This window comes from Triturus cristatus, chromosome 12, assembly GCF_964204655.1.
Source record: "Triturus cristatus chromosome 12, aTriCri1.1, whole genome shotgun sequence".
Taxonomy (NCBI): domain Eukaryota; kingdom Metazoa; phylum Chordata; class Amphibia; order Caudata; family Salamandridae; genus Triturus; species Triturus cristatus.
Genome location: NC_140595.1, coordinates 459,136,674 through 459,164,279, shown reverse-complemented (window position 1 = coordinate 459,164,279; position 27,606 = coordinate 459,136,674). Strand labels below are relative to the sequence as shown.

At 42.6% G+C, this 27,606-nt stretch overlaps 1 protein-coding gene across 1 annotated transcript in view; it reads left to right on the top strand.

Annotated features, from left to right (window-relative positions):
- Positions 1–26,413, top strand: part of NETO2 (neuropilin and tolloid like 2) — a 272,005-nt gene extending 245,592 nt beyond the window's left edge. The window contains exons 8-9 of the mRNA XM_085637557.1: positions 10,601–10,714; positions 21,234–26,413. Of these exons, the coding sequence (XP_085493683.1) occupies positions 10,601–10,714; positions 21,234–21,817 (698 nt within the window). The 3' untranslated portion in view covers positions 21,818–26,413. The remainder of the gene's footprint in view (positions 1–10,600; positions 10,715–21,233) is intronic.
- The last annotated feature ends 1,193 nt before the right edge of the window (positions 26,414–27,606 follow it).

Below are 27,606 nucleotides of genomic sequence, written 5' to 3'. Positions count from 1 at the left end.
GAAATACTTTATTGTCTCTCTCCATGTGCAGATGTTCTCATGCTCCAAAATATAGTACTGCTTGTACCTTTCTGTCAAATAAAGAGCTCATACACCGGGTAGCTGGAGGTAAATCACCTCAGAAATTTAGAAAATGCAGATTTTCAATTATTTAATTTCAGGGATCTTTGACTACCTCAGTTTATTTTGCTTTTGGACCCCTGGTTTTGGATCTCTACTTTGGGGTAAGACCCCCAAAATGAGTATCCCCAAATGCAATCCTGTTTAAAATGGTTTTAGAGAGGGGTTAGAGTCAGCCGGGTACCAAAAATGCTGTGGGCTTGTGGTTCTCCTGTTTTTACTCCTGCTTTGTGTATTAGAGATTGGGGCTGTTCTGAGACACTGTTACCATTAAGGTGCCTAGCACTCCTAGGGCCAACATAACAGAGTTGCACACTAGCCCTAGACACAGTGAAGTTGATGATGGTGATCTTCCAGAGGTCCTTTATCTGGGTACGAAATGGAGAGCAGCAGAAGAGGTGTTGGGCATAGAGGGACCAATGATTCAAAAGAGCTTTGGCCAATCAGGGCGGCTCGGGAGGTCCCTATGGCCAGGTAAAGTGAGCCAGAGGGGCAAAGGGCCTCATTTACAAGAAACTGATGCATCGATGAGCCAGTTTCCTTGCGCCTGCAGCAAATATCCTTGTGGCACTATGGATGCGCTATATTTACAATACAATGCTCCATGGTGCAAGGGTTAACAGATGCATCAGAAATTCTGACACAACTGTCGGTGCAAAAGTGATGCATTGCTGAAGTTGGTCTTAAACCTGACGCAACTCCAGAAATGTGTCAGAACATATAGGCGAGTCCATCATTCCTTACGCCTGGTCTGAGCAGGCGTAAGGATTTTGACACAGTGAAGTTGTAGAGTGACACAGTGAAATGTTGTAAATTTCACAGCACTAATCTTACGTGGCTTATTTAGATGGGAACGCCTACCCTGCATGCATTATACCTGCGGGTATAATGTGACGCAGGGCTCTACAAACTAACGTATTGGACCCATTGCGTCAGTTTGTAGATATGGCGCAGTGTGGCGCACTGATTGCACTGCTGTTGCGTAAAAAAAGTGACACATCGACGGTGCAAGGGGCTTGTAAATGAGGCCCAGAGTTCCTCCTGAGGGCTATCAGGGGTGGCCTCCCGTTCATTGGAACGAAGAGGCCAAATGGAGAATTTTAGTGGCACAGAGAAGATGGTACTGTCTACAGCTGAAGAAAGAGATCAGATCCTTCATGAAGTCATTTGGCGCAAAAAGGTGAAATTTGGTATGCAGAAACTGGTTTTTTATTTCTTGCCTGCTCTCAGCTACATTTGTGAGAAAAAAAGGGGTTACAGGATATCAAGAATGGATTGTAGAGGTGAAGTTTGCAGTTTCTAAAACATGTTTTCACATGTTGAATCAGTTATGGCATACCTGTACAATTTCAGCAAAGATCCTGGTTGATATATTGGTAGGTGGCATCGAGGTAATGGATTGTGCCTGGAGTTTGGGGCGTATTGACGCTTCTTGGCAGGTTGGGTTCAGTCAGGGTTAGCTGCTCTGCAGGGATGGAAGTTGTATCATGGTTTCTAAAGCATGTTCTATCTGTTGTCTCTCTGCTTTCCCTGTCCCTTGCTAGACTCTTGAGTCAGAAGCATTTACAATGGAGGTTCTCTCCTCCTGGTGATATGTTTTCTTGAAAATGGTAGCAGTAACACATTGGTTTATTTGTTTGGGGTCTACAACATTTCCCTTTGGTGTGTTCATGGTTTTCACCTAATAAATATCCCTAAACCATAAACTTGATTTTGAGCTGCAGCTTCCACTGTCCACCTTTTAGAATAAGGTGAGCTTTTGTGGTGAGCTGGGATAAGAGGCTCTCACGGGTTGTATGCAACACATGTTCATATGTCTGTGAAGACTGGGTGAGGAAGACTTGGCTACCTCAGCCTGGCATCTGCTCACAGGTAACATTCTGGCAGATAGGGGCCATTCTAAATTGTTCTAATGCTACTGGATGCTTAAAGGGGCAGCCTTTCCGTTCCTTTTGGGTGAAGTGTATAGCATGTAATGTTGCCACTTTTTGCATTTAATGTTTAAACTGTAAATTTGGAGCAGTACTTGGTAGAAGGACGAGAATCATTGCGTTCTGCGGGGCCCATGATTCAAATCGAAGGTAACATTTACTTTAGAGCGGCATAGAGAGTGTTCTGTTGTGAGAGACCTGTATGGAGCTGCTGAGGAACTGAAGATCCTCAGATTAAGTGATCACGAAGGCTAGGAAGGACAGTCATGTCCATGGGCATCGATTGACCAAAATACCAGGTTTTGTGGAATTGACATCACATAACCTTTGACCGTAATGGCATCACAGGAAGTGACATCATATCACCCTGGACCTTGATTTTTTTCCAGGAAAGCATGTCACATGACTCTTACATCACAATTGACATCACTGAATTTACATAAGACCTGCATGATTAGTATAACAACATAACACAGACAAATGCCTATTTCAGATGCCACCCATATTATGATGCTGATTTGATCTTTGAAAGTTGTGGGGCATAATACTTGCCCTATAATTTAGTGAGCGAGTGAAGCGAATAAGCTAAACCTCTTCTTGGAGGTTTCTGGCCCTTAAATGTTTTAAAAAACAGAATGGGGTGAAATATTGCACTTTTAAAAAACAATTTCCAGATAATTTGCTAAAATGCCATAGGCGCTGAAAGGCCACTCTTATATTCACATCCTTTTGTGGTGTGCAAAGCCAATGAAACCTGATGTGCTCCAGGAGTTGACTACATTTATTTTCAAAATGTGCTGTGGGTGCCTCAATATGTTAACAATTACCTGCTTGTGCCAGGGCTAGCATTTGGTCATGGGTGACCCATATTCCAAGGGTGCCCCCTTTTAACAAAAATGAGAAAAAATGTCAGTACCAGGAATTTTGAATTTATGCTGTCCATATACCATAGGTGACCCTTATGTCTAAAATTACCTTTGCATGTGGTTGCCACCCTCCCATATCCCAAGAATTACTTCCAGTGTGCTAGTGGCAGCATTTAACCACTGGTGTCTTCATGCCAAGAATTTCCTCAAGTATGCCAGTATTTTTTCATGGTTGCCATATATGCCATGAATTACCTCTTGTATGCCAGTACCAGTATTTTACCATTGGGGCCCTTTATGTCAAGAATTGACCCCAGTGTGCCAGTGCAAGTATTTTACCCTGAGTGTCTCTATAAGGCTGTATTTACATTCAATATATCAGGGCCCAGAACAAACTTGCAAACATCACATCACATTCTCGCCCTCACTCACAGTCACTTGCTTACACTCACATTTACTCAGTCTCACTCATTCTCTCACCCTCACCCACTCGTACTCATTCATTCTCACTCACACTCTCTCAATACACCTCCTTACAGTCATTCTTATACATTCTAACTCATTTGTTTGTATTTATTCTTAATCTCATTCACTCATTCTCACTCATTTATACTTACAGACATGCAATCTCATATAATCTCACTCATCTCTCAAAGCTCTCACTGACACACACATGCTTACACATACAGACACAAAAGCTCAGACATACACACACTCCCTCTCACATAAACACCCACTGACCTGCAAGCACGCACTCATACCATTTTAACTTCCTACATCTGCGACCAAAGGTACTGTTCCAGCAAATGTGCTCCATTAAAAAAAATATATCTAATAGTGAATAACAGAATATTATTCATTAACAGTATAATGAAACAAGCATTTGCAATGCAATAGGTCTCACCATTGGGACCTTATGAGGTTTTAGTAATATAGTATATTGTGCGGCCCAGAACTATCAGGGTGCCGAGTCGCTGATGAGCAAGTGGTGTCCTGTGATTTTGGGCAAATCACTTAAAATAAAAGCAGTGATTTTGGAGGGATAGTGGGGGCGGGTTGAAGAGGTAGGGAGAGACAGCACAGGGCGAGCAGAAAAAAAGACACGATGGTGGAAATGAAAGCGGTGGGAAGAGACGGCACGCAATGTGACTGGAACAGCATTTGAGCTTATTAATGACTCCATTTACACAGAGATATCCTGGCACTCCAAAGTCACAGTTGTTATTCGTATTGGTTATTAGCCACAGAAGCAGAGAACAAAATATTGGCAATGAGAAACTGGCTACAGAACAGATTAGGTCCTCACAATAATGTATGACAAAGAATAATTTAATTCGGAATTTTACAAAAAAAGGGAAAGTCGCAATCATAAACACAGATCAGAATTCCCTAATACATTTGGTACTAGTTGTTAGTTCATGGAAAGGAGACTTATAGTCTCCAAATCTTGATCCAAATGGATGACAGCCGACACGTGTTTCGTCACGTATAGTGACTTCCTCAGGGCTTTACTTGTAAGTCTAGAAACGATTTGAGTATCAGTCATGCAATTATGCTTGTGCCAGACGGAGTTTCGATTGTTTATTTTTCAAAACCGCGCTCATGGGTTCGAAAAGATTCTATAGAAAGATCTGTAATCGTTGCCCTTGTAGTTGTTTGGAAATGCTGTTTATATCACGAGGAAATTGACTCCCGTGTCTTCTTCACAATGGTCTACCATTGTGAAGAAGACACGGGAGTCAATTTTCGGTTCCCACCAACTATATTACGCGGGCTTACCATAGCCGGTCCTTTGACTTCACTTAGCATGGCGGAGCAAATAAACACATTAAGAACTACTATTTAGAATACCACACGAAGACCGTCACAACGACTAATTACTAGAGATAGCATAGCCGAGTACCCTGGGTTATAGCAAATTGTAATATGGTCTACCTTTCCTAAATAATAGAAATAATTGGTGGAGACTTGTTATTCTTCAATACAAGTTGTACAGATATCAGGACCATTCCTCGTGATATAAACAGCATTTCCAAACAACTACAAGGGCAACGATTACGGATCTTTCTATAGAATCTTTTCGAACCCATGAGCGCGGTTTTGAAAAATAAACAATCGAAACACCGTCTGGCACAAGCATAATTGCATGACTGATACTCAAATCGTTTCTAGAATTACAAGTAAAGCCCTGAGGAAGTCACTATACGTGACGAAACACGTGTCGGCTGTCATCCATTTGGATCAAGATTTGGAGACTATAAGTCTCCTTTCCATGAACTAACAACTAGAACCAAATGTATTAGGGAATTCTGATCTGTGTTTATGATTGCGACTTTCCCTTTTTTTGTAAAATTCCGAATTAAATTATTCTTTGTCATACATTATTGTGAGGACCTAATCTGTTCTGTAGCCAGTTTCTCATTGCCAATATTTTGTTCTCTGCTTCTCTGGCTAATAACCAATACGAATAACAACTGTGACTTTGGAGTGCCGGGATATCTCTGTGTAAATTTTTTTCATCACGGGGATTGCCGTGCATGACCCGTGTATTCTAGCACCTAGGTAGTAGGGTGCTTTTTTATCCCGAGTGGCACCATAAATTTATCTTGCTATTCAATCTATTCCTCTTTTCTGACAATTATTACTGTACACCCGATCTGATTTTACTAATTGTCTTGATGTGCACCCTAATATACATTACTACCGTAATCTTTTGTTGGTGACTTATTAATGACTCCACCTGGCAACATTTAAAAATCGGCATCAAACATGCTGTGAAAGGCAGCGGTCAGAGCTGCTGTCTCGGCAGTTTGAGTCTTAGCATCAGCTCAACATCCTGTGATTTTGGGCAAATCACTTAAAATACAAGCAGTTGTCACAGAGGGGTGGTGGTGGCGGGTTGAGGGGGTAGGGAGAGACGGCACAGGACGAGCAGGCTGCCACGAGCAGGAAACAAGACACAATGGTGAAAATGAAAGTGGTGTTCTGTGATTTTGCTAAATCACAATAAATACAGGCAGTGATCTCGGAGGGCTGGGGTGAAGGGATAGAGAGCGACAGCACGGGGGGAGCAGGAAACAAGATGTGATTGTGAAAATAAAAGCGGTGAGGAGGGTGGAGAGACATGGCACACAATATGACTGGAACAGCATTTGCACTTATAAAGTACTCCATCTGTCAACGTTTTAAAAAACAGCAATGAAACGGCATCAAACATGCTGTGAAGGGCGTATGGTCAGAGCTGCCGACTTGGGAGTTCAGGTCTCTGCATCGGCTCAACATCCTGTGGTTTGGGGTAAATCACTTAAAATACAAGCAGCGATCTCAGAGAGGTGGTGGGGGCCGGTTGAAGGGTGAAGTGGTAGGGAGAGACGGCACAGGCTGGGCAGGCTGCCACGAGCTAGAAACAAGACGCAATGGTGAAAATGGAAGTAGTGTCCTGTGATTTTGGTCAAATAACTTAAAATTCAAGCAGCGATCTGGGAGGGGTGGCGGGGCGGGGTGAAAGAAGAGACGGCACAGGGTGAGCAGGCTGCCACAAGGAGGAAACAAGACTCTATAGTGAAAATGAAAGTGGGCACGTCGTTAAAAGGTGCACAGCCTCTAAAGTAAAATAATAATTAAACCAGTGATGCAAATACTGACCGAAACATGAAGCACAGCGTCTGTGAAGTGGGCGATGTTCCGATGCACAAGCTGAGGCAAACAAGAAACAAAATAGTGTGCAGAATGGAACTTAGATAACTCGTGACTTGGCTCCGCCATATTTTCAATTTACGACTGTCAATCCAGTCAGCATTCCTCGGTGTGTGTGTGTGGGGTGGGGGTAGGCAGCACTGAGAGCTTGGAAGTTGGAAGTTCTCGAATATTAAATAGACAAGTACCCAAATCTTTCATCAAGCCTGCGAAAATGCGAGGAGAGGCAGGCAAACTGAACCAAGGGAGCCCAAGAGCGGAGGAGAAAAGCGAGCAGGCCAGCAAACAGCAGAGGAAGTGTGCCCACTGGGAATCCAGACCATGCTGTGTGAAGGGCTGTTCATAGTTCCTGAGCAGAGAGTGAAACAAGCGTTCACACATGTGAAAAGAAAAAAAAAAAGTTCCTAACCAGAAAGTAAAAAAAGCGGAAACAGACAAGTTCTGTGACAGTACTCCAGAGCCCACAAAGTACTGCAGCAAGCGCTGTAGGCTTGACCTAAAAAGGACAGAAAATAAGGAATGCAGAGCCGCCCCTGTGTTCTTGGCACTGATTTTGCCCCCTCTGTGACCAGGGGTGACAAAGGCAGTGCCAGAGGTCACAAGGGTCAAGCCTGGGATCGCAGCTGCAGCTCCTGGAGGCCCCTAAATGACACTCATGACAGACCTTACAACAAAGCTGATGTTTCCAGAGGAGGAAACAGTCGGTCAGAGGCTGTGAGGAGCTGAACACATCATCTGAGGAAATATTAGGCCAGGAGGTCCCTTAACTGCTGGCACAACAGACTGAGAGACCCTTCAGCAGAAGGCTCCAAACCCTGCTCATAACTGTCCAGCAGAGACAAATTAACTAGTTTTAAGCTTTGCACTCATGTGTGGCTTTGTTAACCATCAAGCTATGCTCCGAGGCTAAGCCGTATGACAGCCTCCAAAAATGTGGACCATGTAGCACAAATACCTTGCTATTTGTTAAAAAAGAAATGCTTTCTAGGCAGAAATGATGGAAAAAGTGCTCTGCTTATTGTAACTTCAGCAACCCCACCAGCTTCGTACATGTATTGTATTGTGGTTGCATTTATGTAGCTCTTTAACAGTGGCGGCTCGCCGAGGGAGTGCTGCGGGGCGTGTGGCGGGGCGGTGGAGGGGCAGGGTAGGGGAGGGGGTAGTGGACTCAGACATACGACAGACAGGAGTAAAGTAAGTAATTAAATAAATACAACTATTTACCTTGCGCTCGCTGCATTGCCAACTCGGCAATGTATGTCTGAGTCCACTACCCCCCCCACCCTGCCCCTCCCCCGTCCTGCCCCATCACCCCGCAGCAACCCTCGGCGAGCCGCCACTGCTCTTTAAACAGCCGGAACTCTGGCAGACCGGTGATAAGCTTCTCTTTAGGTTGTACTTGGCTGGAAGGATGTGGGTTTGTAGTTTGGCCTTTGTGGGAAGTTTTTTGGTATCTCACATCACGACCAGAGTGATACTGTTAATTAGTCATAATCCGCCGGGCTTGAGCATGAGTTGAACGGAAGAAGAGTGATGCGGTGCTGAATGTCTATATCTGGCACCACCAGAACCCCAGATTGTGACTCATGGAGTTTCTTTATTCCAAGAGAACTGATCAAGCCATGGTGACATCCACGTAAAGCGGGAGAGACACAGTATAAACACAAAGCACAATGCTTCTTTTTTAGGGCAAGCTCGCGCCTAGGGAGCATGCCAGTTGACATTTACCTGAAAGTTACAAATGGCATGGATTCTTTCCATGCAGTGCACATGCTTTGGGTTATTTATAGCGACATCGCAGCCATTAGCCCTATCTGCTTGTGTCGACAGCTGTGCTCTGCAGTAGAATGAGGAAGAAACTGGAAATAGTTAATTATTTGTCACAAAGGCTTTGTGGATAGCAGTGCTTTATTTGAGCAGGAGGTTTCTGGTGCTCAACACTTGCACTTTATTGTCAGCACCAGATCTTATGACAGCCTGCCACACGGTGGTGCCGTTTGCCTTATTTTTAAGGATCGCAGCAGCTGTTTAATAATTAACTTCACATTCAAATCACTAATACCTGTCACCCAAAGCTACAAGAATAGCTTGGGCGGCATGCATTAATCATTTTAATGTATATTTAAACTCTGAATTTTCACACTTGTATGAGTGTGATGGCTAGTCGCGCTGGATCTGTCATTGGTAGCGCTAGTGGGAGCAATGGGTGGTGCATGCTGTAGTGTCCGCCTGACAAGGTCCCTGGCACTTCTCTTCTTACAAATTAAGCACTGGTGGATTGAGGTCTGCCTCGCGTTCGTACATGTTCTCTGGCCACTGATAAGGGATAATGCAAGTGACATTTTCATTGACTGCTAAATGTAAGGTTGTGCTTTGACAGCAAGTTTTATCAGCATCACATTATAAGCATCAAGTGATGCCTTTATACTTAACTAAACGGCCCATACTGAGAAAGACAGAAAGCGCTTCAACACCTGGATACAGTGATGTTATTTGTGTGTGTGGCTCCGGGCTGACATAGCTTTTACTTTAAATAGTTTCACCCTAGGCTTACATGGCTTCTGTAGTGAAGAGGATTTGAGAGCATTTAAGTTTAAGTGAAATCAAACATTCATGGTCTGTTTCCACATTTCGAGTAAATCCGATTGAGTATGACCGACAGGAGAGACCAGGTGAATGGGGATTATGAGTTGTGTGGGAAGACCGCGCAAGCAAGATTTTTCTCTTCAGACATTTCAAGTGGGGGAAAATGGTAACATTTGCACTGTTAAAAGTGCACAGAATGGGAGGGGACATAAAAAATGTGGTTTGCAAACAATCCGTAGCATGGTTTTTAGTTCTCACCTAAAAGAAAGCTTTATGTTGCCGGTGGGCTTAGAGTCTGCCCATTGCTTCATATTAGTTGGCTTTACTGTCACTATCACATGCTTGCTTTTTATTCCATGGCTTACCTTCCTCGTCTTGTGTCTGTCCCTCCACAGGACAATAGCCTCTTTACCATCCTTTCGACTAGCAGATCTGTGTTCTTCCATTCCTCTCATTTAGGGAACCACTTTTTGGTCGAAGCCTATGCAAAGATTTCTTGGGGACATTTGGAAAGCTCTTCTGGGAATGCATTCCACCCATTGCTTACCATTGGCCTTGGGTTATGTAACTCACAGTTGCCCGCTTTCTATTTTTTGGTATTATTTGTTTTAGGCTGTCCAGTATGTCTTTGTTCCTCCCGCAAAGCATAGCCTGTTTACTGTATTTTTCCACGAATGCTCACTCTCTGTAATCAGGCCTTTACATTTTGTTCTTATCTTGTAAGATTTGCTGTGCATTCAAAGACAGTGGTCAAAAGTGAGTTTCTGTCTTCCGAGGAAGCTTGGTGTTTACTTTTTTTTCATTGACTTCAAAGTGAGAGGATTTATGTGACAATCATGCTGGGTAATGGGGGTTGCTGGAGGAAGGCTGTACAATGTTTGTTTTTTTTTTAGTACAAAACTAAATTTAAATGCCTGTAAATGAGCTGTGCAATTTTTTTAGAACATATCAGAATTAGGAAAGCACTAATGAAACAATCTTTTTTGTAATTCTGAAGTTTAGTGGTTATAGATATTTTATTACGATCAAAACAAATCAATACACTAAGTGATGGCATTTTCTACAGATTATCATTGTGCACTGTACAGTTTTATCAGTAAAATTGTATGTCTCTGCAATTGTAAAGGTAATTTCAATTGAAAATGTGTTGTCTGTAAGGGCAGTGCGCTATCACACCATCTTGTGCACAACACTCTACAATGCTTTACTCCCCTCTCTGCACAAAGCAGCAATGAGAGAGCAGTGTTTTCCATATCTTTAAAGCTCTGTGAATTAAATATCTGAAAGATCTCTGACATGTCGATTTTCAGTATGAACAGGTACAGAAGAATTGATAAATCTCTCAAGTAAAAAACATAGAACTGTATTTCACTTTCCTAACCCAACTTCCTTGTCTTCCAGCTCCCTGCACAGGAAGCAGTTTCTTTTGTCACAGCAACATGTGCATCAACAATTCCTTGGTCTGCAACGGAGTTCAAAACTGTGCATACCCCTGGGATGAAAACCACTGCAAAGGTAAACCCTGTGTGTGCCTGCCACCGTACAGGACATATCTCTGTCCACTTACCGCCATTACGAGTTGAGCTACAAATACCCAAATATTGCTTCCTCGTGAAATTACCGACCCATATCAGTAAATCCAGGGGAAGAGGGCGTAAAACTACCGAGTTTGCATTTTGATGAATAACAAGCAGAAATCGGTATTTCCACACCAATGTGGACACCAGGTGATCTGGGCTACTATCAGCAGCCGAAGTCTGTGGTTGAAATACTCCAGATTTGCAAAGTTACTGCAGATCTTGTGATCCCGATTCGGCTGATCACTCTAATAGCGCCCAAATCAGTATTTTCTAGGGCTTCTTAATGAGCCACTGACAAGGCCAAACATCTTAGGGTAATGCCATTCTTGCTGATGAGGTTCTAAACTTAAACACAAAAATTCAGCTGAGCATGTAATCGATCTGTGACTGTACCTTCAATATGTCACACTGTCGCTTTAAAAGGCGGGCGCAACCATCCCAGCTATCATCCCACTTGAGGTGATAGGTAATCGACCGGACATCCAAGGGCTAGTTCAATGCTAGTGTAGACCCAATTTGATTAAAAACCTTTTTTCAAAACTTTTTAGGCTTTATATAGGTGTAATAAACAACCCTTGTGCTCTGGCTTAGGGAGTGAAAATGTTAAAAAATATATGTAAATGTAAGTGTTCCCCTTTAAGAAATATGTTTTTATTACTGTCAGATGTATGTATGGGATAATGCCTCATATGTTCTTACCAAAGAGGAAAAGTTACATTTTATTTTAATTCTCACTATTTTTGTTTATGCTTTTTGTACATCAGGTCTGTCATGAGCTCTTACAACAAGCTGGGGAAAAATGGCAGTATAACAGTAAAGTGACTTATTAGTGTAGTTAATACCTATTAAATAGACCAGTTTGATTGGTTGCAATGAGCACATACACGGACAGCATTGTCTTTTGTGATTGAAGGAGTCCGAAAGCTCCTTAGCTTCTTCACATTGATATACAGAAAATGGGGGTAAGGACCTCATGGCCCATCTAGGCTGCCGAACTCGCTGCCTCCTGCAGCATGCTAGACCAATGAGAAATCAGCTCTACCCTTGCTCAGACTCTATGGTTATTCTCACATGTCTGGATCAGGTCTGTTTAGAATCAGTTACTGTTTTTTTGCTCTCGGACTCCAGCCCGAAAAGCTCTTCTTTCTCTGACTGCCCAATCTCCTTGTGAAATCCGCATTTTCAAGCGCAAAACCAGCTCAAGTCAGTAACTCTATCCGAGTTGTCAAGGTATATGGTTTGAAATTTTAAGGAAATTTAAAAATTCTGGTGTGAGATTGAGGGCTGTCCAACATAGATCCAACCCTGGCTTCCATAGTTGTCATATAGAATTAATTTACACACAATCAAACTGCATAAAAATATTTTACAGGAAATTCGGCCTTGATGTCAATGGCCCCAGGACATTCTGCATATTATTTGGGAATTCAGCTCATCCCTTCCCTTCTCAGTAGACATCACATGCTTCTTCCTCTTCATTTTCACACTTTTCTGAAATCCGAGACATAGCTCAACTATTTTGCACCATTTATCGATCCTCTATCAGTGGCCTAACACCGACCCCTGCAGCCCTTGCGGTGTATGGGGGCCCACAAGCCGTCAAGGGGCAACAAATACTTCAGGGGTGCCCCATTGAGCCCAAAGTCAATGTAAGTCTGTGAGGTGCAGAAGACTCAGAGGGCTACTCATCACACTCTGCGAATGTATGACGTTACATCGCGGTCTTTACACCGTGATACGTCTACAACGCATTCATTACAATGCAAGTCGTTACAACGACTTTCGCTGGAGGGCGCTGGATTTAGGAATAGTATGATTTACTTTTCCAACTCCAGCCTATGTAACAGTAGGGAAGGTGTTGGAATAGTAAATTATACTATTCCTTAGTGTATAGCGCCATTCAGCACAAGTCGTTGTAACGACTTGCGTTGTAATGGCCACATTGTAAACATATTGCGGTGTAAAGACCGCGTTGTAACGGATGTCTCCCCACTCTGCAGGGGGCTGTATTATTTTACGTTACGCCACTGTCCTCTATCATTGAACGCCTCCTTTTTTGGTGTTGGGGAGTTTTATATATTTCTTTTTATTTTACAAAGTTTTATATAGCGCGATCATGACCCAAATCGGATATCAGAGCACTTTACATAGCGCCAGTTGCATTACATGAGGACACGTTCATTTTTGTTAGGCACGGGGAGATTAAGTGATTTGCCCAGAATCACAGGATGTTCATCGTAAATGCCGAGACTCGAACCCAGTTCCCCAGATTCGAGGTCGACCGCCCTAGCCGTAAGGCCAACTCTTCTCCCCATATAGCACAAACTGAACCCAAAGTTATCAGAGCTCTTTACATGAGCACCAGTTGTTTTACAGATGGACATATTTATTTAGTTAGCTAGCAGGAGATTAAGTGATTTGCCCAGAATCACAGGATGTTGAGAGTCCCTGCTGAAACTCAAACTCAGTTCCCCAGCTTCGAGGTTGACCGTTTGTATCAACACTCAGAAGATAGAATGTGGAACACTCTAGTTTGGTTGATGCTAATTAATCAACTATCAGGCGCAGCAAGAGTGTTTTTTATGCCCCAAAAGGACATCAGATTAAATGATGGGACAAGCCAGTTGCAGAGGAATATGTATGTATGGTCGGGATTTATGAGTATTTGTTTTGAATCAATAGGGCCCATTCATGGAACCATTTTGGAGTATGTAAAGTAGTTCTCCTATTGTAATGTTTTGTGTACTGCCACATGCCTTTGTGTATTAGCCCCAAAACATCTGAAGTGGGAATGGAATGAGAGTATTATAGCATTATGCATACACAATCAGTGCAAATAGATCTGTATCCATTTTGCACTTCTCCTCATAGGGAGTTAGATGTTTTGGTCTTGATTCCCATAGTCAAGTAAGAGTACGTAAGATTTCACCTCAGAACTACTTCCTGTACTTATACATGATTTTGTTATTCGGTTCCGCTATGTTTAGCCTTTTCTTCCAGTCTATATTTTCACTATTATCGAACCGAGAAACACCTAAATTTGCATTGATTTAAAGCTGTCATTATTTGCATATATGTATCTCACACAGGGGGGCCAAAGGGAAGAACAATGCTACAAAATAGAAAACTTCTATCCTATATGACTTCCTTATCATCAATCTCACACAAAATATAGGGTAGCACTATAGAAAGATGTCTGGTCTTGAAAAGGGAAAGGGAAAGGAGTGAATGGGCACAACAATGTTGTGGACGAAAACCCTCACTCACCCGAGGGTGACATGCTTCATCATTGGGTTTCTCCAACACACGGGGACCGCAAGGTACCCCGTGTGGGCTACAACTTTACCCAAGGGGGAAGGAGCAGGAGTGCAAAGCACGTGTTGGTCCTACCAACTCGAAATGGTAAGGAGAGGCAGAGTGCTAAAGAATGAGTGAAAAAAGTGTATTAAAAACTACCTACTTAGGGGTAACAACTTTATTCCTCTTTCCTAAGTGGTAGTAGTTAAAATGCAAGTGAGTGTCGGGTTATGGACATATACCCTCTTCAGTGATCAACATGTTTCTGCGATAGTGACTATAATATTCAGGGCATTCATCAGGATCAAGCGACAGTCACTGTGCTATATCAAGTGTTAAAATAAAATGTGATACTTAGGCCTCTATTTCTTGACCATCACACACATATGTAGATCAATATGATCGGTCCGAAGGCTCTGTAAAACAATAATAATACAACACAACTTAACAATAACCTTTCGATAATGTGTATCAGCACCCCTTTTCAGTGTATAATTAATATCTCAAAAAAAGTTTATTACCTAAGTGTAGTATGTATGTCCCAACTCAACCTTCTACCGGGTATCTCACCATGTCCGTTATTCTAGTAGAGGGTTAAAACATTGTGTGAACCCATAACATAATGAATGGCCTACTGCAGACACCCCAGCATAGTGATAACTAGACCATAAATAATACTCGAAAGTACATATAGTAGATAGTTAGGAGAGATATACTCTCTCTCCAATGGCTGTATCAAAGCATGTGTGTAATGATTGGCCAAATTGTTGTTAAACTCATACGTTTATTATGGTATTGCTATCGTCCTAGACTTGCCCTGACTAACACCTAGAACTACCACTGTAGCAGAACATGAGCTAAAAGGAAATAAGCAGACGATCGCTAGAACCCCATCTGTGTGGCCGCATTTTACATTCTAGAACCACAATAGGACCAAGCTCAAAAGCAATTCCCAAATGTTACGAACTTTGACGGCTAACTGCTCACCTGTTATAAACGCACGGTTTTCCTCTTCAGTACTCGGAAGGGAGCACCGCAATGTAGTGTGTGTACAGTTAAATACCCGGAAGTGGAAGCGGGGTGCGCGAGACGCACCACGTACATGTCACGTGCTCGCGGTCACCCGTAACTCCGGTAACAAAGTAAACACCCAAAGTAAACACTCAGCTCTGAATGCGGCCGTATGTACCAGCCCTCTTCTAAGCTTGCATCTCTCACTGTACGATGCTTATAGGGAAGTTACTCTTGTTTTTAAAGTAGAGATAGAGTATACACCAGTTCCCTAATTTATATTTACACTAAATATCGAGTAACCGGGACTCGTGAGCCGTCCAAAGGTGCGTACCGCGTGAGGCCGTTCACGCATGCCATTTCTCAGGAAATCCGTGACAACAGCTTCTCTATTACAAAGTGTCATACTCTGTCCCATTCCTGAATCGGGGTTCTATTGGTAGAATATCAATCTAAATAGGCGGTATATTGTGGTACCTCTACCAATAGAACCCCGATTCAGGAGTGGGACCGAGTATGACTCTTTGTAATAGAGAAGCTGTTGTCACGGGCTAGCTGCAAAGCAACCAAGAGCTATAAATAGGTTACTTCCGCCGTTCTTTACTGCAAAACCTGAGAACAACATCCTAAATATGCTATGCACTTAGCCAGGTGTTCAAGTGATGTGACAGTACATGATGCAAAGCTACACAAGCGGTTGTATAGGCTTCCTGTGCAAAATATAGGTAATAGGCAAGCTGTTGCCACAGATGGAGATAATCAAAATTCAGATTAAATTATTCATCTATATTTCGAGTCCAGGCCTGATTTAGCTTCAAAAGACAGACTCTATCTAGATAGCGCGTGGTGCATAGCTCGTACCAAGAGCCACAGGTTGGATCTGTTCTAGCTGCTGCAAATAAACCTGATCTTGCTATAGAGAATGCGGATAATTTAATTTCAGATTAATATATTCCTCTGGCCTTAGATGATAGGCCTAATCTAGCTGTAGAGGAATGGCTTGGTCCAGAATCAGAGGATAGGTTTAACCAAGCTTCAACAGATAGACCTGATCTTTCTTAAGAGGACGGACCTTGTCCTTCTTCGGAGCTTAGACCTAGTTTTGTTTCAGAGAAAAGATCTGAGCTGTCTTCATTACCCCATCATTGGTCCTCCTCGTCCAGGTCATTACATAATGAGGCGATCCCGCCTCCCGACAGGCACTCTAACACGCTAGTATTTTTTTTATTTCCATAGATTAAAGTAATGCCTGCTAGTAACAAGACCTGACACAACAAAAGAGAGTGGAGGGAGGGGACATGACTGGGACAAAGGAGGACCTTAATCAGGGTAATGAAGATTACTTTTAAGTAATGGGACATTATATGGGTCTGATCTAAGTTTAGAGGCTGAGCCTAGCCTAGTTTTAGGAGATAGGTCCTTAGGTGACTCGCCTAGTCTAATTTTAGAAGATAGGTCTAATCTGCTTTAATAGAATTATCGTGGCCTAGCCTGATGAGATTTTGTGGAAATAACCTCAGGGTATAGTGCTGATGTAGGGTCAAATAATAAGCCTCGTCTAGTTTCAGAGGACGGGCAGGATTTCTCTGTGGAACACAGGTCTGATCTTGTTCATGTGAAAGTGCAGACCTCACTTCAGAGTAAAGGATGTAGCTTTAGAGGGAAGGCCCTATCCGACTTTAAAGCGCATTTTACTAAGAAATAGGTAAAGGTTTGCTGTGATTAGTTAAACAGTGACCTTATAATAGATTCCCCAGTGCTCCTCCATGAAAGCCGTGCCAGTAAGGAACTGTACCCAATGAGATAAAAGCTTACATTTAGCAGTTGGTGATGTCATTGCTTGGCAGAAGTCAGTTTCTGTTTATTCTTCTACTAAAATCTAATTCCTTTGCACGTGTTTTTATTAGTCATCTTCTTTGCTGTATGAATCTCAGGCAAAGTATTTAAGAAGAGATCTCTGAGTAAAGTAATTATATTTTCCTGTGACGTACACTTACTTTTTGTATCTATGATAGTCTATTATCAGTAGTACAGAAATACGAACCCCACATTGTCTAAAACGCACTGTGTGACGGGAAATATTGCTTGGGGTTGCCACGGGGCATCCTGCGTTGTGAAGGTTGCCACCCAAGCTGCCTGGCACACTGAAGTGCAGCGAATTCATGGTTCCTCAGCAAGAGTTATTGCTGTAAATTTCAAAGTTTGCAATCTACAGAATATTTTGTGCCAGGAAATCTCATTCCAGACAGACGGATATGAGCAAAGTCACGCATGTTTTGTGTGCTTTTAAAAAACAGAACATCAGAAAGCATTGACACGCATGCAGCATAAGGCGTAGACACATGAAAACACTGCCCTCTTTGCAATGGCTACTATTATTGACGCATTATAATTCTCCTTGAAGATTCTGCTCCTTGCCCTACTAGTGGCTAAGAATAGAACATTCTCGAACCAAGGGCCTCAGGGAAAGCAGCCTGAGATCACCTGTTGTCAGCTCTTTGATGTACACCACTAGGATTTAAATTGTTGAGTAAATTGAAATAAGATGGGTTTCTGGAATCAATTTCCTGCACTTGCATGGCTGAAGAGCAGCTATTTCTGGAAATCTCATAGAAGAATATCCTTGAAAGGCGCACTTTTTTGATACTTCGGTATCACATGCGAGGTGCAGTCTCATTGCATAGGTAACACCGAAAAGAAGCCATTTCTGACGATTATTCATTCGTTCACAGTCAAAAAGCGCAAACCCCATCCCCTCTCACTATTAAGCACAGGAAATCTATCGAAAACTTGTGCTGAAAATCAAGTGTCTTCTTAGTTTACATCACAAGATCAGGTAAATTAATATTTAATCTGATTTAATTTGGTTTAAAAAAATTATCTGGGGTCTCTGGGAGTCAGGCGAATCCTCTTTGACCCTGTTCATGAATCTTAGCAGGGCAGCAGCAGGCCTGAACCTCATGAAGATGCCCATGTGAGGATGCACTGGTGTTTGCTCAAGTGCATCTTGAAGAAGCTTGGGGCACCACAGGAAGCTCAAATCATCTTCATATATTCTACAGTGCAGATACCAGTACATTGACCCTAATAAAATCATGATGGAGGAATAAGGAAAGTTCACAATTTTTTCCAATTATCCCTGATCATCCAGCTTCCTCTTTTATTAGCTAAGTTTGAAGAGCCCTGAATTCTAAGAGAACTTCCCAAACTGGAGATTATGTGCCCCATAGGCAGACCATTGCTCTATCCTAGGACAGATGGAAACCAAAGTTATTCCACGCTGTGATTTCGCGAGTCAGTCCCTTCTAGTCTTGTGCCCAGGTTCTGGTAGGTGGCAGCTTTTACATAGCTGTTGATTTGCAGTAGCTGTTTTAAGAGCTTATGCCTATAGGCCTTCTCATGTAAATTAAGTCCGGTTATCAAGGGTAAACATGACATCTTCATGTTTATTTATATTAATGAATGTGAATGTTTGCGAACGTTAACGTGGCTCCTTACTTACGAATATTGAAACACGTGCTGGTGGAAGACTTATCGTGATCGGCTTCAGGTTACCTTTCGTTAGAGTTCCCCTCAGATGATCACAAACATATTTTGAGTAGGAACAATGACTGTAAGCTGGAGGATGGTTGTTGCTCACTGAAGAACAATAAGTGTTATCCCAACCACCAGTTCCTCTTCCCTCTCTGCTTGTTTTGTCTCCAGGTCCTGTCTGAGGAGATACACAAAGGTTCCCACCAGTGCAGGGCCGGACTGGCTGCAGCGTGGCGGGCTGTTTTTGGACCGGTGGGGGTTGGTTTTGTTACTGGGGGGCGGTTTTGCAGCAGTGCTGAAATATCGGCCTCCTGTAACAAAAGCAGCAGCAGTGTTTCGCACCAACACCCCCCCATAACACCCCGCGGTCTGACTTAATTGCCAGGGCTGGTTTGCGTTTCAGTCCGACCCTGTACCAGAGCAGGAGTCAGGAGGATACACTTGTCTGGTGAGACACAGGCATCAGCCCCCAAGTGCATTTTGGGAGCAAAGCGAAGGCCTGTCTTACCTAGCATTGCTTCTGAGAAGGGAAAACCTTCTCTGACCTCAGTGGAGTCAGTGTTTTTGAATTTTATGTGTGCATTTTGAGGGCTGCAATCCTTTATGTTCTTAATACTTTTATTTCTCCTTGTTTTTGCTTTTTCTATGTGTGCTGAATTCTGCAGCAAACATAGAAGTAACAAATTGCCATTATGGATTGTTTATGTGCAGGAAGGGACACCTTCCTGCACATAAACAATCATTCCCTGCAGTGCAGGTACCCTTGCACCATAGTGCAAGGGTGCCTGCATTGGCGCTAGGCAACTAATTTTAGCCCCAGCGCTAGGGAAAACACAGCGGTGCGCCATATTGTTATAAATAAGGCGCATGCCTGAGTTTTTTCAATGGAGCGTGGCACTGCCAAATTTGGCGTAGCTCCGCACTCCGACATTTCTTATACAAATACCCTTATGTTGTTGGAAAGATTACATTCAATAAGTAGGTTGACTGGTCAAGCAAATAAATCGCTTGATTCTTTTTGCCCAATAGTTCCTTAAGAGGCTCAGTGCAGTCGCTGCCCTGCCTTCTTTGATCTCTTGTGGCTTTCACTAATGTTCAGCTTTGTCACTATTTTTATTTAATATCTAGGTACATCCCTTGCATGAGTCATTGACATCAATGGATGGGAGCGTTCATAGTTATGCAGATGACATGCATCTTTTTTCAATTTTTCCGGCATAACTCTCAGATCTTCAATGGTTGCTTCCATGGCTATAAAAACCATGATGAATGAAAAAGTCTCTAGCAATAAATGGAAATGTGAGTGGATTGATGATTGCTGGTTCTAAAGCTACCTTTAAAAGTTTGACATCTGAACATGAGTTCTTTAACTTGGAAAGCTGCAAAATTTCCATTTCAAAAAAGGTAAAAATGCTAAGAGTGACTGTAGATCCCAAATGTATGATGTAGCACTAAGAGAATCGTTTCTCCAAGAGTTGCAATTACTGCTGAATACATTTCAGGAAAGTGCGTCCTATTATTTCTGAAGGACACCGAGCAAGGATAGCCAGGGCAATAAGCTGATCAAGGTGTGACTATTGTAATGCTCAGTTCAGAGATATGTCCAATAATTTAATACTCAGATTGCTAAAAAAGCAGAACTCTGCTGCTAGGACACCAGTTGAAATTAAAAGAAGATAACATATTTTGGCAGTCTTGGCTAGGTTGCCCTGGCTTCCACTGGCCAAATACATTGAATTTAAAATAGCAATCTTCCCATAACGAACCCTCTGATCATCCGGGCCCAAACTATTTAATTAGTTTGTCTAGCCCGATACTTATATTTGTACCTTGACTTTCAGCATTCTCTTTATCTATATATTGAGCTCTTGGATGCCAATTGATTTTAGTGCAATTTAAATGGCAAAATGAATGAATGAATGAATGACATTAGAATCCAGTAACTGCATTCAGATTTGTGATTGTGATAGCTTAAAACCTCTAATTCTTGAAAGCAGTTCATCGGTTAATTTGCTGAGGATGGTAACTTTTGGATGTGGTCAAGGTTTATTTCTTGCCTTTGCTTTCGGATACCTGATTTCTAATCCTGGGGCTTGTCAAAATTAAAATTTTGAAACCTGTGCAAATCTTTTCATTTCCATGTGCCTGAAATAATACATACGCTTAGTGGCACACTGTAAATTTTGTACATATTATTGTCTAATGTAAAAATTCATCTTTTTAGTCCCAAATATATGTCCTCATCCTCCTCTTCATCACATCCAGGTTGCTGTATCTTGACCTGAACCAAGCCACCATGCAGTTCTCTGTTCAGCACCTCATGTTTGAGACGCCCCTACTGAGGGGCGTTACCAAAAACCTTGTGTTTGCTTTGTTTGCCCTAAATTGGCAGGGTATGCCAAGACATGGGTCCCTTGCTCGCTTTGCCACTGGATTCAAGCAAGCCTGGCTGATGAGGGGTGTTACCCAAAAACCCTGTGTTTGCTATAATAATAAGTTCTCTGTGGTGTACTCTATTGCTCTCTGGATCTAGGAGATTACTTTATCAAATAATGAAAATGGATAAATTATACTGTTTTAGTGCCTTGACTCGAGTATTTTTTTTTTCACAGAAAAAAAAGAAGCAGGATTATTTGAACAGATCACAAAGACTCATGGAACAATCATTGGTATTTCGTCGGGGATCGTTTTGGTGCTCCTGATCATTTCGATCTTTGTGCAAGTCAAACAGCCCCGCAAAAAGGTGATGGCCAGGAAAACCACCTTCAACAAAAGCGGGTTCCAGGAAGTCTTCGACCCGCCGCACTATGAACTCTTCTCGCTGAGAGACAAGGAGATCTCCGCAGACTTGGCGGACCTTTCCGATGAACTGGAGAACTACCAGAAAATGCGGCGCTCGTCCACATCGTCGAGGTGCATCCACGACCATCACTGCGGCTCGCAGACAGCCGCGACTATAAAGCAGAGCAGGACCAACCTCAGCTCTATGGACCTGCCTTTCCGCAATGACTTTGCACAACCTCAGCCTATGAAGACTTTCAATAGCACATTCAAGAAAAGCAACTATAGCTTCAAGCAGACCCATGACTGCCCCGAACAGGTGATCGAGGATAGGGTGATGGAGGAGATTCCTTGCGAGATCTACGTCCGGGGGCGTGAAGAGCCCGCACAGGGATCCATTTCTATGGATTTTTAATCTCCTCCTGAAGAACAGAACTGCTTTCCATGCCCGTATATATTGAAATATATATATATTTTTTAACTTGTTGTTTCCGGGGTTAAATACTTCATCCTCCAATGAAACTGAGAGAAAAATCCTAACAACAGCCACTTGTTTCCCCCTTCGACCAGACACCGAATTCAGCATCTGAAATTTTTTTTTGCATGGTGGGAATAATATCCATTATTGAAAAAATAAAACTCTTGTGAACATAGTTCTGGTCACACTTCCAAATTCTCAAAAGACGTGAACTTTGAACAACTAGGTTTTCTTTCTTGTTCCAATGTAATTCTTCCGCTCCTCTTTTTAATTTCTGCATCAGCGTGGCTGATTTTTTTTATGATCACGATTTTTACAGCTGAGTTACTGTACATGATTTTTCTTTTTTTAAAAAGATGTAGGCACCCCCATTTGGATACAGTCTTACAGACATTTGTTATTGTGAGTGCTATATTACTGCTGGAATGACTGTGGTAAGTGCCAATTAAGGCTGGGAAGTGCCATGCCGCTTCCTCGGTCCTATTCATCTCAACGCTGCTGCTTTTAATGACCACTTCCCCACGCTGTGTTCTTTGTGAGATATACGTGAACTCGTTTGTTGCCTTTGAATTGTATTCATCTTTACAAATTGTCCACTTTCTGTTCCCGTAGGGTGCTTGACACGGCCTTTGCAATCTACTGATGTAGCTCAGTAAAATTAGCATCCAGTGAGACGGCCCTGTGTCCTTAAAATGCCAGATGGTATTTAAAAACATGAGAGCTAAAGGGCAATTTATATTGGATATCTGTCTTTTCAACTTCCCTTACTGCAGAAGTACAGAAGGCGAGGGCAGACAAAACTCGCCAGGCCCTTGGGGATTACCCGTTTCTGCATCAACTACAACAGTGATGAACATACATCAACATACATGCTGCCTATTGTTTTGTTCTCAACTTCTACTGCTACTGCAGATTTCCCAGACAAGGATCAACCAACCTCTTGTTTTCCAACAAAATTGTATTTATTTTCAAGACACAACACACTTTTTGAGATTGAGCTTGCTAAGCGCTAGTTGTCAAATAAAAAAAATTGTAGCTCCAAGTTACAAAAATCTTACATGCCCCCTTCCCTCCCCCCACACTCCCAGTAAGTTATCAAACAAAGCGACATTCCAAGTGTACTTTCCACGATAGTCACACTATCACATCATCTTTTACTTTTTAGTTGTTAAATACATAGCCTTTGGTCCCACGTGTTAACTGGTAAGATGAAGGGTTCTTAGCGATTTAGGACAACCTCACACATACCCCTTGTCCAATAAGTGCTCTAGCAGAGAATGCCACAGGCTATCATATTTGCGTCCCATTTCATTGAGTTCCATGTCAAGTTTGTTTGTGGACAGCAGGATCCAGAGCTTGCCAGCTCACTTTTGCACTGTTGGTATGACCGATGACTTCCATTTTAGTGAGACTATAGGCTTCTTATAACTAGCTAATCTCCAAGATTGCATTTGAGGTCCTAGGCCTATCGCCTCCAGGACTCGAGAAAGGAACACTCAACTGACCCTATGAAACGCTTTCTCTGTGTCTAGTGACAGCATCACCAGGGGTATCCTCCTGAAGTTAGCTTTCTCTATTAGATGGGGAACTCACCTAGTATTGTCAATGGGGAATACACCCCAATGGATCTAGCTGGGTCTACGTGATAAGGTAAACGGGGCATAAGTCTATTGGCCAGTACTTTCGTGACAATGTTAGTATCAGAATTTAAAAGCGCAGTAGGTCGATGTAGCCTTATACTTATTGGTTGGTTTGCCAGGTTTATGTAGTTTAGAGGAGTGTTCAGTTCTGCCATTGACGAACATACTGTTTTAGAGTGTAAGAAGGAATTGAATAGACTCATTAAATATAGAGTTAGGTCTGATGTGAACTGTTTATAGAATCTATTAGTTAGCTGCCAGGCCCCAGATCCAAGCTTAAGATTGCCGTAGAACCTCTCCAGCTGTAATTAGCTCTTCCAAACTATCACTGCTTGCCTCGGTCACTTTAGAAAGGTAGACCACATTAATAAAGGCAATCACTTCCTCCAGTGGAACTGGTTCCTCACAGTACAGAGTGAAATAGAAGTCTCAAAGACCTAAATTTGTCCTCATTTTTGCTACGGGTGTTCCCCTCATACCGAAGAAGGGAAGGAACTTTCCTGGAAACCTCCTACATCTTCATTCTTCTTGCCAGAAGTGAGCCAGTCTTTATTGGTCCACTCAGAGAATATTTATTTTACACCACATAGTGCTTTCGCAGACTTCTCTGTGGCCAGAAGGTCATTCTGACTTTCCAGCAAGGTTGCCTGTCGCAGACCTTTCAGGGATTCCGTAGTTCTATGACGCTCTGTTGCTATTTTCAATTCCACCTCCAGAGATTCACAGGGAGTCCAGTGCAAGACTGACATCACTAATCCAGGATCCAGGATAAATTATATGGGCCCCAATCTGTGACTTTAGTCAGAAGGCTGAGTAAATATTGTTCCTGGCCATAGTTTGGACATAAATGTTGAGAATATTGAACTCAACCCTAGGTTCTGACCTTCCAGATATATGTAAAGACCCTCTAAAGTGTCTCCAAACACATTTAGCCCCTCAAAATGGAAGTCTTTATGGAGACCTGTCAAAGCCCCGCCTTACTTAGTGTTCGTAGCCGAAAAATACTGGGTGGAATAAAGTCTGAGCTTCATTCGGTTGGTTTCAAAGGATTTCAAATGCATCAATGAAGGCAAACAACATCTGGGAGAAACTCCCTCACCTACCTCCATCTCTTGTGGCGCTTAACTGGGGAGTACAAGCCCCTTATATTCCATATAATAATTTTAACCATATGCTTCACAGTGTATAATAGGGTGCATAGTTAAAGATGTGTTCGGACCCGCACCTGGGAACTACACCTGAAAGCCACTAGGTAATAGAAAAATGTCTTCTTCAGAATACACAGAACAGCCAGATCCACCTGAAATCCTCACTCAACCACCCCCTCTACCCCTCTCTCTCTGCTGCTCCCCGCCAAACCATCGCTCATTCACCCTTAATAATAGTGGGGAAAGGAATAGATACATTCCTAATGAAGTGATGAGTCGCGCTGTAACCTGCTACCCTCAACCCTTCCCCCACCCCACTGTCTTCCCACATGGCTCAACTTAACTTAACCAACCCCTTTTAAAAGTAAGTAATGAGCTCTTTCTGCTGGGCTCACTGCCATCTCTCTCCATCCCTCTCTGGCAAACTAAGGTATAGCAGGTACATCTACCCACTAGTCCATGTTTTTTCTTTGCATTCCGGTACTTGTGGAATGAATGTAAAATGGAAAGAAAATGACGACAGGGGCCATTTTGGTCTTTATAGACTTGAATGTAAAATAGGTAGTACAGGACTACAAGTACCAGAATTCAAAGGAAAAGACAGGTGTAGATGAGCTATTCTCTAGGAGACTAGAAGCCAGAGAGTGGTGCTGTTGTATCACTCTTCATTTATCGCTAAGCATCCACCAATGGCAAACCAGCTGTCGGCTTCCATTTTACACCAATAAAAAACACAATTTCCCACTGTGCTTAAATGGTGAAAATCATTGCACCAGCCCTTGCACAGCTGACCACACAGATTAATAACAAATTGGCAATTGTATAGGTTGCAGGTATCAGAGATCAACATTTATTAGTCTCTACAGATAAAAGACAAATAAACCCCCAACCTTTCAGCATTTCATGGTTGTCCAACTTTGGTCCAGGGGAGCCAGATCCAGGCATCATTTTCAAAGTAACCTTATTATTGTTATTTATATTGCACGCAACTCACCCCGAACAGGGTATCTCAGCGCAGGGGCCAACAACAACAATTTCGGCAGCAGTCACAAATAATCCATTAAAACACTTCCTGAATTTAAAATGATAAAGAGAACTTACATATATGAAGAGGAAGACCATTCCAGTAAGTGGGGGCCAGGTAAGGGAAAGATCCGCCCCCAGACCAAGACTTTTTGATCTGAGGAACTGTCAACATAATTCTATCACTCGATCTTTTTGTACTTTAATGTGAATATCCTGAAAATCTGGTAAAGATCTGACCCTCACAGGCCAACAGATGACAACCTTGGAGTATTTAGTCTGGCTCCTATGTTTAGGGACATTACCTTTCACTGGATATCCTTCTGCTTTGAGATCATGTAACAAGGAACCTTGGGGATCAATTAATGTATTTGAGACACATTTAATAAGCCTTCATTGCCACACTGCAAGGATTGTGAACTTAATTTAATCACCTCAGGATGTTCTTCCATGGCATGTATGGCATGACAATCTCAACAGGATGTAAAATCCCAGAGTAATTTTGTTTTGACCATGATTTGATAGTGTCCAATTTGCTGAAATGTTCTCACTGACCCGAAACATGGCGTGACTGATGTCTAAAGAACCTGATTTGTTGTAAAGTACTGATAAAATGAAGTTATACATCAGATGTCTCAGAACATTGCTTTTCTTGTTTGATGGGAGCAGTGTGTTTTCCATTAAATGTCTTAATCCAGTTCACAATCACTGGTTACAATGTTAAAGCAGGTGAATAAAAGTAGAAATTATCAAAAAAGTGATACGGCTGTTCTGGTCGCATGATAACTACATACTGACGTCAGGCGAGACTTTCTGCAAGATTAGGAATATGTTACTTTGGTTGTTTATAAAGTGATGGAATGCCTTTCTGGGGCTTCTTCAAAGGAGGCATTCACTCATTTGCTAGTGGACGTAGCCCTACGTAAATGAGGGAACACTTTTGACTCAACACGGGTGCCATATTACAGATAGAGTTAGATAGGTAAATTTGCCACCTATGAGGTGGTGCACGGTCAGTGTGCCCACGAATATGCTCATTGGGAGGACAATACGGGGGTCTCGGGTATTCCCCAGGATTCCCTCCGATAGGTGGGTGCAGTCACATGCTGCACCCACTTTAAAGGGGATCGCAGAACCCTTCTAAAATGAAATGAGTCTGGGTCCTTGGCCATGAAAGACCCCAGTTTCAGACCTCAGCTCTATTGTTTACTTCTGCATTGTCGCCAGCACAGGTTTGCACGGTAAGAGTTTGAGTTTATAATGGGAGCTCGCTTTTTTTTCTGTAATCTGGCGCAGTATCCAGGTCTGCACCGAGCACATCCAGTTAAGAGTGCATTGCAGTGCAGACCAGGCCACACTGCGCCGGATAGCTAACATGGCCCCAGATGGAGTTAAGCTCAACACAAGGGTTCGGTCAGTGGGCAAAATGAATAGTGATTCCCCAGGGTAGTGGAAGTGACATCACTCAGATTTGACCTTGGTGATATCAGAGATGATCTGGGAGTTTGGTCTTTGATTTTTGCTGGGAACGTTTTGGGTTCTATAGTCACAGTTTAAACAATTAGGCTGAGTTTTCTGTAATGGGATGCTCGCTACCACCAGAGATCACCATTTTATCTGCATTTCCAGTGTGCATCTGGTCTGGGCACCCATTGTTAATGCTGGCTTCTACATGGTGGAATTTCTAACTGTACCCACACTGATAGGCCCTTTTTCTATGTGTTTGGAGGGAAGACAGGCATGAAACTGAAATGTAACTTGCCTCCAGTTTCAAAAGTCGCACACGAAGGACCCAGTTTAGGGCCTCATTTATGAGGATATGGTGTAGGGCACCACCGCTAGTCATCTTGCTGCGCTGCCCTACGCCAATGTGAAAGGGCAGGTATGCACCGTATTTATGATATACAGTGCATTC